The sequence below is a fragment of the Pan paniscus genome, chromosome 20 (genome assembly GCF_029289425.2).
Source record: "Pan paniscus chromosome 20, NHGRI_mPanPan1-v2.0_pri, whole genome shotgun sequence".
NCBI lineage: Eukaryota > Metazoa > Chordata > Mammalia > Primates > Hominidae > Pan > Pan paniscus.
Window position 1 is genome coordinate 64,155,407 of NC_073269.2, and position 18,490 is coordinate 64,173,896.

Genomic DNA, 18,490 nt, shown 5'->3' on the forward strand with positions numbered 1-18,490 from the left:
CATGATCCACCTGCCAGGGCCTCCCAAAGTGCTGGGATTACAAGAGTGAGCCACCATCCCCAGCCCAGGGTGCCACTCTTTAGGGACTCACTCCTTCTGAGTCTATTATGCTGAGGCTGAATTCATTTGCATCTTCTGGATCAAATGGAGGACTGTGCCTCCCACCACAATGATGACCAAATACATGGGACATGAATGATGCACACACTAAGGGAAAGACAGAACAAGGGAACAGCCAACATTGTCTCAGAACAACTCAGCCCATGAAAGCCCATGAGAGAAAAAAACTGAGTATTTCAAGGAGAATTTCTAAAGAAGGTCTTGCAAGAACAGCCTCTGGTCTATATAGGCAGTGATGTAGTCTGTGAAGGCAATTCCTGCCACAGGAAGGCATAAGAAAATAGCAGCTAGAGAAAGGAAGTAGACTGTGGGTACACAGGAACCTGAAATCTGGACAAGGACACCCAAACATCCACAGGACTAACAAGGTGGGCTTCTGACTGGGAATCCCTCCCTGGGAGCCTGCAGTAAAGCAGGTGCTGGGGCTGCTCCAAGAAAGGAGTAGGGCAGTATGTACACCTCAGACCTACCAACCAAGAACCTACCCACAGAACTGAAGCAGGAAGCTGTGTCCATGCTCCTGACATGAGAAAGTCTTACCAATGGGGAAAGACAGGGGAAAACAGAGACTAGCTCAGGTCACAGGGTGAGTGTGAGCAACTTACCCAGGGAGGATATAAGTGCCAGGTTCTCCAGCGTCACATCACGGTACAGGCATCTCTGAGCCTCACTAAGGAGATTCCATTCCTCCCAGGTAAAGTTCACAGCCACGTCTTCAAAAGTCACTGTGCCCTGTTATGATGTTGACAGATGAAACTACAAACTGCCCCTATGCTGAGGTATCACAATCCATCTCTCCCACACATCTACTCTCGCACATCCCCCTCTCAAGGTCCTCAAACATAGGAGAAACTAGGCCCACTGGTCATGGGGTACAGCCACCAACAATAGTTAGTTGAACAAATAGGTATCTGTGTGGTGGTTGTGACGTAAGAGTCCACCCCCTCCTGACAGGCACTTTCCCTAGTATGGCTGAGGTCATGGAAAGCCCAATGTGGCACCTTCAGCACAGCAGAGATACCCTCTCTGAACGCACCTCATTCTTTAGACTTCCAGGTACATTCCATGTCCATCCCCAGGTGACTGCCACACACCACTGGCCTCTCTCTGGCCTTTAAACAACTTAAAGTATATTTTTTTTGTTTGTTTGTTTGTTTGAGACAGAGTCTCACTCTGTCACCAGGCTGAAGTGTAGTGGCATGATCTCGGCTCACTGCAACCTCCACCTACTGGGTTCAAGCAATTATCCTGCCTCAGCCTCCCGAGCAGCTGGGATTACAGGCATGTACTACCACACCTGGCTAATTTTTGTATTTTTAGTAGTGATAGGATTTCACCATGTTGGCCAAGCTGGTCTCGAACTCCTGACCTTGTAATCCTCCCACCTCGGCCTCCCAAAGTGCTAAAACTACAGGCATGAGGCACTGCGCCCAGCCAGCTTAAAGTATCTTAATTCCCTCCTTTTTCTTCAACTAGTGTGGGTTGAAATCTACCCCTAGGGTTATAATGTTGGTAAAACAAATTACATCTGATATTTTACACATGTCATCAAGAGCAATCTACAAATCAATTGTATTGAGCCAGGCGCGGTGGCTCACATTTGTAATTCCAGTGCTTTCAGAGGCTGAGCCAGGTGGATTGCCTGAGGTCCGGAGTTTGAGACCAGCCTGGTTAACAATGTGAAACCTCGGCTCTACTAAAAATACAAAAAATTAGCTGAGCGTGGTGTCGGGCACCTGTGATCCCAGCTACTTGGGAGGCTGAGGCAGGAGAATCGCTTGAACCCAGGAGGCAGAAGTTGCAGTGAGCCGAGATTGCGCCGTTGCACTCTAGCCTGGGCAACAAGAGCAAAACTCTGTCTCAAAAAAAAAAAAAATCAAATATATTAACAGCCTGATAAGAGGGACACCACTCACCACAGAGAGCCACATGGGGGTTGCATTGTGGATAAGAGAGAGCAACCATGGCCATGGCATGCAAGCTTTGTAAGATGAAGAGAGTGTAATGGCCTGATTCCCTCAGGAGGATGCCATTGACTTATTCGAATAACTCTGGACATAAAAATGGAATTGAAACTCACTACAAACTATAACAGGAACTCTGTCTGGTCCCATTGATCGAAAGGCTTAAGAGGCTAGGATACATTACCTTTTTTTTTTTTTTTTTTTGTGACGGAGTCTCACTCTGTCACCAGGCTCGAGTGGGGTGGTGCAATCTCGGCTCACTGCAACCTCCGCCTCCTGGGTTCAAGCAATTCTCCTGCCTCAGCTCCTCAGTAGCTGGGATTACAGGCATGTACCACCATGCCCAGCTAATTTCTATATTTTTAATAGAGATGGCGTTTCACCATATTGGGCAGGCTGCTTTCAAACCCCTGATGTCAAATGATCCACCCGCCTCAGCCTACTAAAGTGCTGGGATTACAGGCGTGAGCCGCTGCACCTGTACAGATATTATTACTTAAGAGTGTGAAGTGGCCAGTCATGGTGTCTCACACCTGTAATCCCAGCACTCTGGGAGGCCAAAGTGTAAGGACTACTTGATTCCAGGAGTTCAAGAGCAGCCTGGACAACACAGCAAGGTCTTTTTCTACATACATGCACACACACACACGCACACATACACATGCACACAAGGGAAAAAAATTTAAAATATATAAAAAGAGAGTTAAATGGGAAAGAAACTTGCACTCAGGCCATTTGTGGTTATACCAATATCACCAGGCATCCAGGTGGCAAATCACACTGGGCCTTCATTTTTGGCCTTACACTACATCGTAGCTGACACCATCCAGAGTGTATGGCCCATTCAAACCGATCCAATATTACCACAGAATTGCAATTCTATTGGATCCTAAAAGGAGTGGTGGTCTCAAGTAATTCTGTGAGGACCTCCTTGCATGGCTCCATAGAAACACAGAACCATGTGTGGCTTCAGCTATCCATGACCCTATTCCACTTCTGTGCTACACTTGCCAGCCCCTCAGCAATGATGACCTTTCCCTCAATTACTTCTGTACTTCTGCCTGCATCTCATCTCTATTATCTCCATGGAAGTCTGCCCCACGACAAGCTATGCCCTCTGATACACCCTACATTCATTGTCACTTACCTCCCTCTCCTGTGTGAATGCATAACACAGGTTATGAATGCCAATAATGTCCGCCAGGGACCCAGGCAAAACATCTAGTCCTCAGCCTCCAACCAGTCCTTTCTGGTTCCCTAAAAGATTTACTACCTTATTATGAAGTGTGCCCTCCAAAATGGGACCCATGGCTAACGCACCTTAGTCCACACATTAGCTATCATATACTGGATGTCTCCAATATCAATTCCTTCCCAGATATCCCAACCTATGTGGACAAGCATCTCAGGGTCTGAGCACGGTGAAAACAACCCTCCTTATATTCCCAGTGACTATATTATGCCTACTCCCAACTTGCTCATCTCAGCTGATACAGCTTCTATCACTGCTGCTGCTAAGGCCAAAAACCTTAGGGTTGCCAGGCACGGTGGCTCAAGTCTGTAATCCCAGCACTTTGGAAGCCTGAGGTGGGTGGATCACCTGAGGTCAGGAGTTCAAGACCAGCCTGACCAATACGGTGAAAAACTCTGTCTCTACTAAAATTACAAAAATTAGCCGGGCGTGATGCCGTGTGCCTCCTGTAGTCCCAGCTACTCAGGAGGCTGAGGCAGGAGAATTGCTTGAACCTGGGAGGCAGAGGTTGCAGTGAGCAGAGATCATGCTACTGCACTCCAGCCTGGTGACAGAACAAGACTCCACCTAAAAAAAAAAAAAAGCAAAAACAAAAAAACCCCAGCGTCATACCTGAAACCCTCTTGCATGTCCTTACCGACCGCATTAGAAAATCTAGCTGCTCCTTTACCAAATGTAAATCACGATTCTAGCGACATCTCCTTGGCCAACAATCATCCATTAAACCTCACCTGGATGACAGAATGAGCCTCAACACTGTCTTCCTTCCTCCTCCCTTAACCCCATGTTCCTTTCTCCAATGTGGAGCCAGGCAGAGAAGTCACATCACCTCCCCACTCTGATCAGTTTTATCTCTGAGCATTTCACATACTGCTACCAAATCCAAGGCTGACCTTCTAAGTGTTTACACAGTTTCACTGAAATGGGAATACCTCCATACAACCTGCGTTATGGACTTAGGGCCTAGGGTTTAGGGTTTCTCTAGTGTTTCCGGTTGAAAGGACTGAGTTCGAGAGGTGCAACAGAGCAGGATGGCAGAATAGAAAGCTGCACCCATCATACCCTTAACAGAACACCTTTTATTTTTTTCTTTTTTTTTTTTAAGATAGAGTCTCGCTCTGTCACCAGGGCTGGAGTCCAGTAGTGCTACCTTGGCTCACTGCAACCTCTGCCTCCGGGGTTCAAGCAATTCTCCCTAATTCTCCCTGCCTCAGCCTCCCAAGTAGCTGGGATTACAGGCACCTGCCACCACACCTGACTAATTTTTGTATTTTTAGTAGAGACATGGTTTTGCCATGTTGGCCAGGCTGGTCTCAAATTCCTGACTTCAGTTGATCCGCCTGCCTCAGCCTCCCAAAGTGCTGGGATTACAGGCGTGAGCCACCACACCCGGCCCAGAACACCAAATTTAAACACTATCAACACAGAAAAAAATCACCTTTGTAAGAACCAAAAATCAAATGAGCACTCACAGTACCTGGATTTAATTTTGTATTACTGGAAATGGCACTAAAAGGGGCTGTAGAGTCTTGAGTTGCCAATGCCACCCCTCCCCATCCCCTAGCAGTGCCTGCCTGTTGTGGAGAATCTGTGCTCCTGGGAAGGGAAAGCGCAGTGACTGTCAGACGTTGCACAGAACTCAGTGCTTCCCTGTCATAGCAGAAAGCAAAACTGGGCCGAACTCAACGGACGCCTACCCAGGGAGTAAGCATAACGACCAGCCCAGCCAGAGGGGAATCGCCCACCCCAATGGTCAGGACTTGAGATCTGGCAAGCCTTGCCACTGTGGGCTGGAGGGCTCTGAAGTCCTAAATAAACTTGAAAGGCGGTCGAGGCCACAAGGACTGCAACCCCTAGGCATGTCCTGTGCTGAGCTGGGCTCCGAGCCAGGGGACCTGGTTGGGTTGGGGGAGCACAACCTACTGAGACACCAGTTGAGGTAGCTAAGGGTGTGCTTGTGCCACCCCTCATGCAACCCCAGGCTACGTGGCTCCTTCCTTCCACTCGAGGAGAGGAGAGGGAACAGCAAAAAGAACTTTGTCTTGCATTTTGGATGTCACCTCAGCCACAGGATAGGGCACTGGGCAGGGTTGTGAGGCCCCATTCCAGGCCCACCCAGATAATATTTCTAGACACACTCTGGACCAAAACAGAACCTGCTGCCTTGAAGGGAAGAATTCAGTCATGGGAGGACCCATCACCTTCTGACTAAACAACCCTTGGACCCTGAATAACTAGCAGCAGTACCCAGGTAGTATGCGATGGCACTGGGTGAGACTCTGAGACACGCCAGCTTCAGATGTAACACAGCACACTGCTAGCTGTGGTGGTTACGGTCAGAGACCCCACCTGCTTGAGAATAACAGAGGAAAAAGTAAAGGGGACCTTGTCTTGCACCTCAGCTGCCAGCTCAACCACAGAGGGACAGAGCACCAAGAAGCCTCTTGGGGTCCCTGATTCCAGGCCTTGGCTCGTGGATGACATTGCTGGACCTGCCCTGGGTGAGTCTTGAAGAGTCAGCCTCAGACCAGGCAACATTCACCACAAGCTGACTGAAGAGCTCTTAGCCCTTAATGGAACCTCAGTGGTAGTCTGACAGCACTCCCTGTGGGCCCGTGCTGGTGGTGGCCACAGAGTGAGGCTGCTCTGCCTGTGGAAAGGGGATGGAAGAGTGGGAAGGGCTGTAGCTTGCAGTTTGAGTGCCAGCTCAGCTGCAGTGCAAAGGAACACCAGGTAGATTTCTAAGGATTTTTACTCCAATCCCTGGCTCATGGATGGCATCTGTATACCAACCTGAGGCCTGGGGAACTCACCGCCCTAAGGAGAAGGACATAAGCCTGTCTGGCTTTGCCACCTGCTGACTGTACAGGGCTAGGGCCTTGAGGGAACACAGGCGATAGCCACGTAGTGGTCACAGGAGCCTTGGGTGAAACCCAGTGCTGTGCTGGCTTCAGCTCTCACCCAGCACAGTCCCAGTGGTGGTAGCTAAAGGGGTGCTTCTGTCCCAACTCCCAGTTTCAGGCACTTCAGCACTGACAGAGACATGCTGGGACAAAGTGAGGGAAGACCCAACAAGAGTCTCTACCTGTTAATCAAGGGAAATCTTTCAGATCTTATTCAAGACCACAAAGCTGGTATAGCTCTCTGAGTCTGCAAGAGTCACAGCATTACTGAGTGTGGGGTTCCCGCTAAAGTAGATTCAGCTTAGATCACAACACCCGGGTCCTTTCAAATACCTGGAAACTCTTCCTAAGAAGGACAGGTACAAATGAGCCCAGACTGTGAAGACCACAATAAACACCTAACTGTTTAATGCCCAGACACTGATGAACATCTACAAGCATCAACACCATCCAGGAAAAGGTGACCTCACCAAACAAACTAAATAAAGCACCAAAGACGAATCCTGGAGAAACAGAGACACGTGACCTTTCAGACAGATAATTCAAGATAGCTATTGTGAGGAATTTCTCAAGACAAACACAGAGAAAGAATTCAGAATTCTATCAGATAAATTTGGCAAAGAAATTAAAATAATTAAACAGAACTGGCCGGGTGTGGTGGCTCACACCTGTAATCCCAGCACTTTGGGAGGCCGAGGCGGGCGGATCACAATGTCAGGAGATCGAGATCATCCTGGCTAATGGGGTGAAACCCCATCTGTACTAAAAATACAAAAAATTAGCCAGGTGAGGTGGCGGGCACCTGTAGTCCCAGCTACACGGGAGGCTGAGGCAGGAGAATGGCATGAACCCCGGGGGGCAGAGCCTACAGTGAGCTGAGATCACGCCACTGCACTCTAGCCTGGGCGACAGCGAGACTCCATCTCAAAAAAAAAAAAAAAAAAAAAAATAGAACTGGCCAGGCATGATGGCTCATGCCTGTAATCCCAGCACTTTGGGAGGCCAAGGCGGGTGGATCATGAGGTCAAGAGATCGAGACTATTCTGGCCAATATAGTGGAACCCCGTTTCTACTAAAAATACAAAAATTAGCCAGATGTGGTAGTGCACACCTGTAGTCCCACCTACTCGGGAGGCTGAGGCAGGAGAATCGCTTGAACCTGGGAGGCGGAGGCTGCATTGAGCTGAGATCGCAGCACTGCACTGCAGCCTGGGTGACAGAGAGAGACCCTGTCTCAAAAAAAAAAAAAATCAAAATGGATTAAAAAAGACTTAAATCTAAAACCTAAAACTATGAAACTACTACCAAAAAAGACTGAAGTGGGCAAAGATTTCTTTATTTTTTTTTTTGAGATGAAGTCTCACTCTGTTGCCCAGGCTGGAGTGCAATGGCACAATCTCGGCTCACTGCAACCTCCACCTCCCAGGTTCAAGTGATTTTCCTGCCTCAGCTTCCAAGTAGCTGTGATTACAGGCATGTACCACCACACCCAGCTAATTTTTGTATTTTTAGTAGAGATGGGGTTTCCCCATGTTGCCCAGGCTGGTCTCAAACTCCTGACCTCAGGTGACCTGCCCACCTTGGCCTCCCAAAGTGCTGGGATTACAGGCCTGAGTCACCGAGCCTGGCCGACAAAGACTTCTTGAGTAATACCTTTCAAGCACAGGCAACCAAAGCAAAATTGGACTAATGGCATCAGATCAAGTTAAAAAGCTTCTGTACAGCAAAGAAAACAATCAACAAAGTGAAGAGATAACCCACAGAATGGGAGAATATATCTGCAAACTACCCATCTGCAAAGGGATTAATTACCAGAATATATAGAGTTCAAACAACTCTATAGGAAAAACCCTTAATAATCCCATTTAAAAATCTCAATAGACATTTCTCAAAAGAAGACATACAGTCAGGAGCAGTGCCTCCCAGCTATAATCATAGCAGTTTGGGAGACTGAGGCAGAAAGACCACTTGAGCCTAGGAGTTTATAACCACCCTGTTTAACCAGTGAGACCCCCATCTCTACAAAAAAGTTTAAAAGCTAGCCAAGGCAAGGTGGCACATGCCTGTGGTCCCTGCCACTTGGGAGGCTGAGGTAGCAGGATAGCCTGAGCCCAGGTGGTCGAAGCTGCAGTGAGCCATCATCACACTACAGCATTCCAGCCTGGGTGACAGAGCAAGATCCTGTCTCAAAAATACAAACAAAAGACAATGACATACAAATGGCAAACAGGTATAGGAAAAGGTGCTCAACATCACTGGTCATAAGAGAATGCACATCATCTCACCCCATTAAAATGGCTTATTTATATCCAAAAGACAGGCAATAACAAATGCTGGTGAGGATGTGAAGAAAAAGGACCTCTCGTACATTGTTGGTGGGAATGGAAATTAGTACAACCACTATGTAGAACAGTTTGGGGGTTCCTTAAAAAACTAAACATTAAGCTAGCATATAATCCAGCAATCCCACTGCTGGGTATAAACCAAAAGGAATCCAGTATATCACAGAGATATCTGCACTCCCATGTTTGCTGCAGCACTGTTCACAGCAGCTAAGACTTGGAAGTGACCTAAGTGGTCATCAACAGATGAATGGATAAAGAAAATGTAGGCCGGACACAGTGGCTCACACCTGTAATCCCAGCACTTTGGGAGGACGAGGCCGGTGGATCAGGAGGTCAGGAGATGGAGACCGTCCTGGCTAACACAGTGAAATCCCAATATCTACTAAAAATACAAAAAATTACCCAGGTGTGGTGGCACACGTGTTTAGTCTCAGCTACTTGGGAGGCTGAGACATGAGAATCGCTTGAACCCAGGAGGCGGAGGTTGCAGTGAGCCATGATCACACCACTGCACTCCAGCCTGGGCAACAGAGAGGGACTCCATCTCAAAAAAAAAAAGAAAAGAAAATGTGAGGGCGCGGTGGTGGCTCACACCTGTAATCTCAGCACTTCGGGAGGCTGAGGTGGGTGGATCATGAGGTCAGGCGTTCAAAACCAGCCTGGCCAAGATGGTGAAACCCCATCTCTACTATAAACTACAAAAATTAGCCAGCCGCAATGGCAGGCGCCTGTAATCCCAGCTACTCCAGAGGCTGAGGCAGGAGAATCGCTTGAATCTGGGCAGCAGAGGTTGCAGTGAGCCGAGATTGCGCCACTGCACTACAGCCTGGACGACAGAGTAAGACTGTGTCTCAAAAAAAAAAAAAAAAAACAAAGAATAAGATCTAGAAAAAGAGAATAAGATCTGGAAAAAGAGAATAAGACCTAGAAAAAGAGAATAAGGTCTAGTATTTAGTAGCACAACAGGGTGACTACAGTAAAAACAACCTAATTGTACATTTTTAAATAACAAAAAGAGTATAATTGGATTGTTTGAAACACAAAGGATAATACTTGAGGTGACGAATACATTAACCCTAGTATGATTATTACCCACTGCTTGCCTGTATCAAAATATCTCCTGTAGGCGGAGGTTGTGGTGAGCCGTGATCACGCCACTGCACTCCAGTCTGGGTGACAGAGTGAGACTCCTTCTCAAAAAAAAAAAAAAAAAAAAAAACTCCTATAATTCATAAAGACATACACCTACTATATACCCACAAAAATTTAAAATTTAAAAAAGAAAATATTTTAAAAAATAAAAAATAAAGAGTCCCACAACACCACAAGCTAGAGAACATATGGGTCGGGGTCAGTACCAGTGAGGGAATGGAACACTCTCCATTTCCTTATCTGAGTTCCTAAAATGCTTCTAAGTGCTTGGAGGAGAGGCAGACATTACAGGAATGTGTCCCTGATAGGATGTGATAAGCTCAGACCTCCAGGTACCCCTCCTTGGCCCTGCAGTCAGGTGACCTCAGACTGCTTGTCTGACCTGCGTGCCTCAATGTAAAATGTAATCTCTGCCACCTATGTGATCTACAACAAAGATTCAACCTCCCAGGGCCCCACGGTGCTCATCACTTCTCTCCACTCTGTTCTTCCTTTGATTGGCCTTCGGAAAACCTTTAAAATCCGGATTTTGATCCTGTCCTTTGTATAGAGCACACTTGACATAACTAACTCCATCTTAGAAAAAGACAATTTGTATTTCACAGGGCACTCTGCCATCAAGGGTAAGATGCTTTGTTTAATAAACAAAAAAATAAAGACGGCCAGGCACGGTGGTTCACGCCTATAATCCCAGCACTTTCGGAGGCCGAGGCGAGCGGATTGCCTGAGCTTGGGAGTTCAAAAGCAGCCTACGCAACATGGCGAAACCCCATCTCTACTAAAAATACAAAAAATTAGCCAGGTGTGGTGGCGGGTGCCTGTAATCCCAGCTACTCGGGAGGTTGAAACAAGAGAATCTCTTGAACCCGGGAGGCGGAGGTTGCAGTGAGCCGAGATCACACCACTGCACTCCAGGCTGGGTGACAGACTGAGACGCTGTCTCAAAAAGTAAAATAAATAAATAAATAAAATAGGCTGAGTGCGGTGGCTTATGCCTGTAATCCTAGCAAGCTGGGAGGCTGAGGCGGGCGGATCAGTTGAAGTCGGGAGTTTGAGACCAGCCTGACCAACATGGAGACACCCCGTCTCTACTAAACATACAAAAAATTAGCCGGGTGTGGTGGCGCATGCCTGTAATCCCAGCTACTGGGAGGCTGAGGCAGGAGAATCGCTTGAACCCGGGAGGCGGAGATTGCAGTGAGCCGAGATCACACCATTGCACTCCTGCCTGGGCAACAAGAGCGAAACTCCGTCTCAAGAAAATAAAACAAAATAAAAAATAAAGACTACATCTAACCAGGTAAGGTCACAAACAAGCAAACTCTTCCACCAGAGGATGGTGTAACTGTAAAAGATTAGGCCTTCAGCAGCTCAAAACTCAGCATCTGCTGCCTAAGGCTCTGCCACCTCAAAGACTCTTCCTTGTAAGACTGCAGGCCAATTGCCCACCAACTGGCCCAGACCAAGATGCCTTTTGTCTTCTTTGCTCCCTCTAAACTGGTTCCATAACGTTTGCTCCTATATCTTTTTCCTCTTGATGCTAAGCATTATTTTGTTCCTTGTGTTGTAATGCCCAACCTTGTTTTCACTGATCCTGTTTTTAGACTCTCCCTTTTGCTCTCTTAATCACCTAGCCTCGTTTCCACATGAATAGACTCTCCCTTAGCTGAGAAAGCCAGACGAGCTCCACCTGGCCCCCTTGATTTACAAGACATTAAGGACTCCTTACCCATCCCCCTTTCCTCAAGGAGTTAACTTGTGTAAGCAGATTCTCAACATATCAAAGGAGTCCAATTAACTGATAAGGGACTGGGAACAAACCCTGTATGAAGTTCCCAGGATTTTGCTCAAAAGATAACACCATAAAGCCTTGAGTTTGTGTCTGGCGTAGTGCCCATATCTAACTCTTATGAAGGATTTAGAGCGCCACACCTGGTACCTTGCCTTTTTGTAACCATTTGTCTTTTAAATTGTTTGTTTCTCTGTAACCATTTATCCTTTTAATTTTTTGCATGTTTTTACTTCTGAAGAGTTGTTGCATTTAAGCTCCCCTCCCCTTCCTAAACCAAAGTATAAAAGTTAATCAAGCCCCTTCCTCGGGGCCGAGAGAATTTTGAGCGTTAGCCGTCTCTTTGGCCGCCAGCTGAATAAAGGACTCTTAATTCGTCTCAAAGTGTGGCGTTTTTCTAACTCGCCCGGGGACAACAGTGTTATGTTTAACCTATAACACTTACATGTTAAGTATACTATTGTGTATTGTTTGCTATATTGACTGACTTGTGGAGTGTCTTCAGCCTCTGTGCCCATGGCCGACTACCAAGTGAACTGGAATCACAAGAGAATTGCCTCCTCCGAACTCCATTTAGCTCATGGCTTTTGTGGACTCAAATATCACCTGACACTGTGGAAAGTGTGGAAAGACAGAAACATGCATGGACCTGATTATCTCTACCCTTACAATGCTCATGACATCCCTCCTTTCTTCGAAAATCTCCGCGCCTTCTAGCGTCCTCACGTGAGTTCACAGCCCCGAGCCTGCTTGCTCTTCCAGGAGGAGCTGCGCCTCATAATTTGCTCCCAACAGGCACCTGTGGACCCCAGATTCCATCCTTCTGGCTCAGTTCACTTCCAGGCCTTTGCCCGCGCCAGTCCCTGTACCTGCCGGTCTCCCCACCGCATCCCACGGGTGTCAGAAATGGGGCCCCTCCCGCAAGCGCCTCAGTGTCCCAACGCCGGCGTCCGGGCTGCAGAGCCGTGAACAGGCGCTGCTACCTCGCTGCTTTTGGGTGACGATGAGGTGACCTGAGGACACAGAAGGCCCCACAATTACCTGAGCGGAGAGCCTCAGCGTGGCCGCGGCAGCCATCGAACCACGTGGTTTTAAGCAGGGTCGGGAGGAGAGGGCGACCAGCCAGGAGATATGGGCATGACGGTCCGTATCCTGGCCCAGGAGTGGGTCACGCTGAGCGCCGCCACAGAGCTCCAGAGTCGCCTCTGTGCAGCAGAGGGCAACTGCACCCCGACTTCTGGGTTCAGTCACCACAGTGCGGACCTAGCGCTCAGCAGCCTCTCCGACAAATAAACCCAACACCAATCAAAATGGCCGCCACCAGAGGGCGCCGGAAGTCCGGACCCATTGTCACGTGCACACAGGAAACGCCTTTATTCTGAGCCCTCAGGGGTCTTCTACGCTATCATTCGAGGCTGAGTTTTCTGGGTAATGTAGTTCCCTAGGCAACAAGGAGGGTAAAGGGCGCAATTCCCAGAGGCGCTTCTGCAGGAAAAGCCCAGCTCCACCTCAGGAGTATACTTAAGATGTGCGTCCTGACTGGTATGGTGGTTCCCGCCTGTAATTCCACCAGTTTGGGAGGCCAAGTCACAAGGATCATTTGAGGTCAGGAGTTAGAAATTAGCCTGAGCAACAAAGCAAAATCCTGTCTCTACAAAAATGAAAAAATATTAGCGGAGTGTGGTCGGGCGGGCCTGTGGTCCCAGCTGCCCTAAGGTTGGGGTTAGGGTTAGGGAGCCTGAGAAGGGAGAATCGCTTGAGCTCAGGAGTTCGAAGCTGCTGTAAGCCGAGATCGTGCCACTGCATTCCAGCCTGGGCAACAGAACAAGACCTCTTATCTAAAAAATAAAAATAAGGGCCAGGTGTGGGCGGCTCACGCCTGTAATCCCAGCACTTTGGGAGGCCGAGGCAGGTGGATCACCTGAGGTCAGGAGTTCAAGACCGGCCTGGCCAACATGGTGAAACCCCGCCTCTACTAAAAATACAAAAATTAACCCGCATGGTGACATGCGCCTGTAATCCCAGCTACTCGGGAGGCCGAGGCAGGAGAATCTCTTGAACATGGGAGTCAGAGGTTGCGGTGAGCGAGATCCTGCCACTGCACTCCAGCCTGGGCGACACAGCAAGACTCCATGTTGGAAAAAATAAAAATAATAAAAATAAATAAATAAATAAAAGATTGCAGATCTTTCTACTAGGCAGAGGATCATCCTGCCTCTCCTTAGAACTCACATTGAGATTTCTTGGGATTATTGGCTGTAAATGATTACCCTAGTGTATGGAAAAATATTATTTCAGAGTTAGTGTAGATGTTCCCAAAGGCTACAGATCCAAATTCACCTATCATTTCAGATGGTCCTTCAGATGCAAAATTCTTCCACTGGAAGCAAAGATTAATGCAAAGATTAATAACCATTATTGTATTGTTAAAATGAATGTGTAAACACCCAGAGGGTTCATTTTTCCCACTGCCCAGATAAAGCCAATTTATCAGGACAGGGGAATTGCAAAAGAAAAAGAGTTTTATTCACACAGAGTTGGATGAACAGCATACTGGAGTCTTACTAGTATTACTCAAATCAGTCTCCCTGAAAATTGCGAGACTGGGGTTTTTTGTTATTGTTGTTGTTTATTTGTTTGTTTGTTTGTTTTTTGAGACGGAATTTTGCTCCTGTTGCCCAGGCTGAAGTGCAATGTCACGATCTCAGCTCACTGCAACCTCCGCCTCCTGAGACTGGGGTTTTCTAAGGATAATTTGGTAGATAGGGGGCCATGAATTGGGGAATGCTGATAGGTTGGGTTGGAGATGAAATCATAGGGAGTCAAAGTTGTTCTCTTGTGCTGAGTGGGTTCTGGGGGAGAGGGAGGCACAAGACCAGATAAGCCAGTTTATCCATCTGAGTGGTGCCATCAGATCCATCAAGTTCAGGGTCTGAAAAATATCTCCAGCACCAATCTTAGCTTTTGCAATAGTGATACCATCCCTAGGAACAACTGGGGATGTTTACAGTCTTGTGGCCCCTGGCTGCATGACTCCTAAATGATAATTTCTAATCTATGGGGCCCTAATAAATCAGTAAGTTAACAGGAATTGGGAAGGAGCCAAGCTGGCAGAACAAGAACCTAACCCCATCTGCAACCTCTTTGTGGGAAGAAACCACAGCTGTCAGAAGTGTTTAACAGAGCAACTCCGTCTTGAATAGGGGTTGGATAAAATGAGGCTGAGCTGCATTCCCAGACAGTGAAGGCATTCTAAGTCACAGGATGAGATAGGAGGTCAGCACAAGATACAGGCCATAAAGGCGTTGCTGATAAAACAGTTTGCAGTAAAGAAGCCGGCTAAAACCCACCAAAACCAAGATGGCCATGAGAGTGACCTCTGGTCGTCCTCACTGCAACACTCCCATCAGTGCCATGACAGTTTACAAATGCCATGGCAACATCAGGAAGTTATCCTATATGGTCTAAAAAAAGGAGGCATGAATAATCCACCCTTTGTTTAGTATATAATCAAGAAATAGGGGCCGGGCGCGGTGGCTCACGCCTGTAATCCCAAGGCCGAGGTGGGTGGATCACAAGGTCAGGAGATCGAGACCATCCAGGGTAACACGGTGAAATCCTGTCTCTACTAAAAATCCAAAAAATTAGCTGGGCGTGGTGGCGGGTGCCTGTAGTCCCAGCTACTTGGGAGGCTGAGGCAGGGGAATGGCGTGAACCCGGGAGGTGGAGCTTGCAGTGAGCCGAGATTGCACCACTGCACTCCAGCCTGGGTGACAGAGTGAGACTCCGCCTCAAAAAAAAAAAAAAAAATCAAGAAATAACCATAAAAATGGGCAGCCATGCCAGGCGTGGTGGCTCACCCCTGTAATCCCAGCACTTTGGGAGGCCAAGGTGGGAGGATCATGAGATCAGGAGATGGAGACCATCCTGGCTAACAGGGTGAAACCCAATCTCTACTAAAAATACGAAAAAATTAGCCGGGCGGCTCTGTCTATGGAGTACCCACTCTTTTATTCCTTTACTTTCTTTTCTGTTTTTTGAGCAGGAGTTTTGCTCTGTCACCCAGGCTGGAGTGCAGTGGCATGATCTCGGCTCACTGCAACCTCCACCTCCTGGGTTCGAGCAATTCTTCTGCCTCAGCATCCTGAGTACCTGGGACTACAGGTGCGCACCACTATGCCCGGCTAACTTTTGTATTTTTAGTATAAACGCGGTTTCACTATGTTGGCCAGGCTGGTTTCAAGCTCCCAACCTTGTGATCTGCCCACCTCAGCCTCCCAAAGTGTTGGGTTTACAGGCGTGAGCCACTGCACCCGGCCCAGACCAATGTATTTCTTTAATGTATTTGATTGATGTCTCTTGCCTCCTTAAAATGTATAAAACCAAGCTGCGCCCTGACCACCTTGGGTACATGTTCTCAGGACCTCTTGAGGGCTGTGTCACAGGCCATGGTCACTCATATTTGGCTCAGAATAAATCTCTTCACATAGTCTACAGAGTTTGACTCTTTTCATTGACACTGAAGAAACCCCCAACCCAGAGGAAAATCATCTGTGTGCACCACTTGGCTCACTTTGAGTGAGTGGGGTGCATATACCCAGATAAAGAATGAGATTGGTTTACAGGCCCAACTTAGTGGAGTTAGAGTCTCTCCTGGTTAAAGGCTCCTCTCAATAAAAGGCAAGGACACTTGACCAAAGTTTGGTTCAATGCCCAAATTAGGAAGATTAGATTACTTCCTAAGAGTTAGGGGGTTAGAGGCCCCTCTCAGTAAAGTCCCTCTTGGCTAGGAATGGGTTTGGCACAATGGGCTGTTAACTGCTGTTCTCTTTGGAATAATCTGCCTTGCTGATGGCTATGGGTGACAGGACTAGGAATGTACAGGATCATGGGACATGGGGAGCTTTTTCCTCCCCAAAAGGGAAAACTTGCAAGTTGATGGGACTGCTGGAAAAGATCCCCTTGCTACTGACAAGCAGCCACCTGAACTTTTCAGTGTCACTGCAATGGTGGGGGGGCTTCTCTGGCCTCTCTAAGCTCCTGGCCTTCCCCACCCTGCCACAGGCAATGTTTTTCTCTGTCTCCTTTCCCTTTCTTATCTTTTCTGTTATTCAGGGTGACCATCTTGCCCAGAGACCAAGTTGAAACTCATGGTCGGAGGTTGGATTAAAGATGATGGGGCCCAACCAGGGCAAGTTTAAGCCTTGCCTGTTAGATATTCCAGGCGGAGCCGAGTGGCTAATGTGTATGTTTTGTCACACGTATTTTGCTCTGGCCAGAATGGAAAAAGATAATTTAGCTTTGTATTGCAGATTGGCCCCCAGGGCTGTGGTGCAGCCAGCTGGATCACTAGAGGCTCTCAGGGAAAGGCAAACCAGAAGCCTGGAATGCTGGAATGCCAGCAAAAGGGTAAGAATTTCTTTTTTGTTATTGATTTTTTTTTTTTTTTTTTGAGACGGAGTCTCGCACTGTTGCCCAGGCTGGAGTGCAGTGGTGTGATTTCGGCTCACTGCAACCTCCGCCTCCCGGGTTCAAACGATTCTCTTGCCTCAGCCTCCTGAGTAGGTGGGATTACAGGCACGCACCACCATGCCTAGTTAATTTTTGTATTTTTAGTACAGACGAGGTTTCACCATGTTGGCCAGGCTGGTCTCCAACTCTTGACTTCAGGTGATCTGCCCGCCTGGGCCCCCCAAAGTGCTGGAATTACAGGCGTGAGCCACTGCACCCAGCAAGAATTTCTTACCAGTCAGTTGGCTGGGTGTGGTGGCTCACACCTGTAATCCCAGCACTTGGGGAGGCAGAGGCAGGTGGATCACCTGAGGTCAGGAGTTCGACAACAGCCTGGCCAACATGGTGAAACAACATCTCTACTAAAAATACAAAAAATTAGTCATGGCCGGGTGCGGGGGCTCATGCCTGTAATCCCAGCTCTTTGGGAGGCCGAGGTGGGCAGATCACTTGAGGCCAGGAGTTCGAGACCAGCCTGGCCAACATGGTAAAACCCCGTCTCTACTAAAAATTGAAAAAATAAGCCGGGTGTGGTGGTGCATGCATGTAATCCCAGCTACTTGGGAGGCTGAGGCAGGAGAATCACTTAAACCTGGGAGGTGGAGATTGTAGTGAGCTGAGATCGCACCATTGCACTCCAGTGTGGGTGGCAGAGAGAGACTCCATCTCAAAAAAAAAAAAAAAATTAGTCGTGCATGTTGGTGTGCACCTGTAATCCCAGCTTCTCGGGAGGCTGAGGCAGGAAATCACTTGAACCCAGGAGGTGGAGGTTACAGTGAGCTGAGATGGTGCCACTGCACTCCAGCCTGGGTGACAGAGTGAGACTCTGTCTCGAAAAAAAAAAAAGTCCAGGTGCAGTGGCTCATGCCTGTAACCCCAGCACTTTGGGCTGAAGTGAGGGGATCACGAGGTTAAGAGCTCAAGACTATCCTGGCCAGCATGGTGAAACCCCGTCTCTACTAAAAATACAAAAATTAGCTGGACATGGTGGCTGTAGTCCCAGCTGCTCAGGAGGCTGAGGCTGGAGAATTGCTTGAACCCAGGAGATGGGGGTTGCAGGGAGCTGAGATCATGCCACTGCACTCCAGCCTGGCAACAGAGTGAGACTCCATCTCAAAAAAAAAAAAAAAAAAAAAAAAAAAAAAGAAGCCAATTTGCCCAAATCAAAGAAAGAAAAGAAGTGGGTTTTCTTATTTTGTTTCATTTTGTTTTTAGTCTGTAAATGAAACAAAACAGCAAGGAGAAAAGTCCCCTGATTTGTATCCTAGTGCTTCTTGATCACACCTAGTTGGCATAGCTGCAAAAAGCATAGCCGGCTGGGTGCAGTGGCTCACGCCTGTAATCCCAGTACTTTGGGAGGCTGAGACGGGCAGATCACGAGGTCAGGAGATCCAGACCATCCTGGCTAACACGGTGAAACCCCGTCTCTACTAAAAATACAAAAAAAAAAAATT

At 47.8% G+C, this 18,490-nt stretch overlaps 2 protein-coding genes and 1 long non-coding RNA gene across 7 annotated transcripts in view; 1 reads left to right on the plus strand and 2 right to left on the minus strand.

Moving 5' to 3' along the window:
* Nucleotides 1-18,490, plus strand: part of LOC134729649 (uncharacterized) — an 88,691-nt gene that overhangs the window by 60,991 nt on the left and 9,210 nt on the right. The window contains exon 2 of the long non-coding RNA XR_010110948.1: nucleotides 16,838-16,934. This is a non-coding gene — a long non-coding RNA (uncharacterized LOC134729649). The remainder of the gene's footprint in view (nucleotides 1-16,837; nucleotides 16,935-18,490) is intronic.
* LOC117977046 (zinc finger protein 418) overlaps nucleotides 1-18,490 on the minus strand; it is a 70,598-nt gene that overhangs the window by 11,275 nt on the left and 40,833 nt on the right. The window lies entirely within an intron of this gene.
* LOC100967321 (zinc finger protein 814) overlaps nucleotides 1-18,490 on the minus strand; it is a 51,827-nt gene that overhangs the window by 11,275 nt on the left and 22,062 nt on the right. The window contains exons 1-2 of one of the 2 annotated variants that reach the window (XM_034945882.3): nucleotides 12,567-16,927; nucleotides 726-852 (exon numbers count right to left, since the gene is read on the minus strand). In XM_034945882.3, coding sequence (XP_034801773.3) covers nucleotides 726-852; nucleotides 12,567-12,602 — 163 coding nt within the window. In that variant the 5' untranslated portion in view covers nucleotides 12,603-16,927. Of the gene's footprint in view, nucleotides 1-725; nucleotides 853-12,566; nucleotides 16,928-18,490 lie in introns of those variants that run through there. The other variant, XM_034945883.3, reaches the window with a different exon arrangement.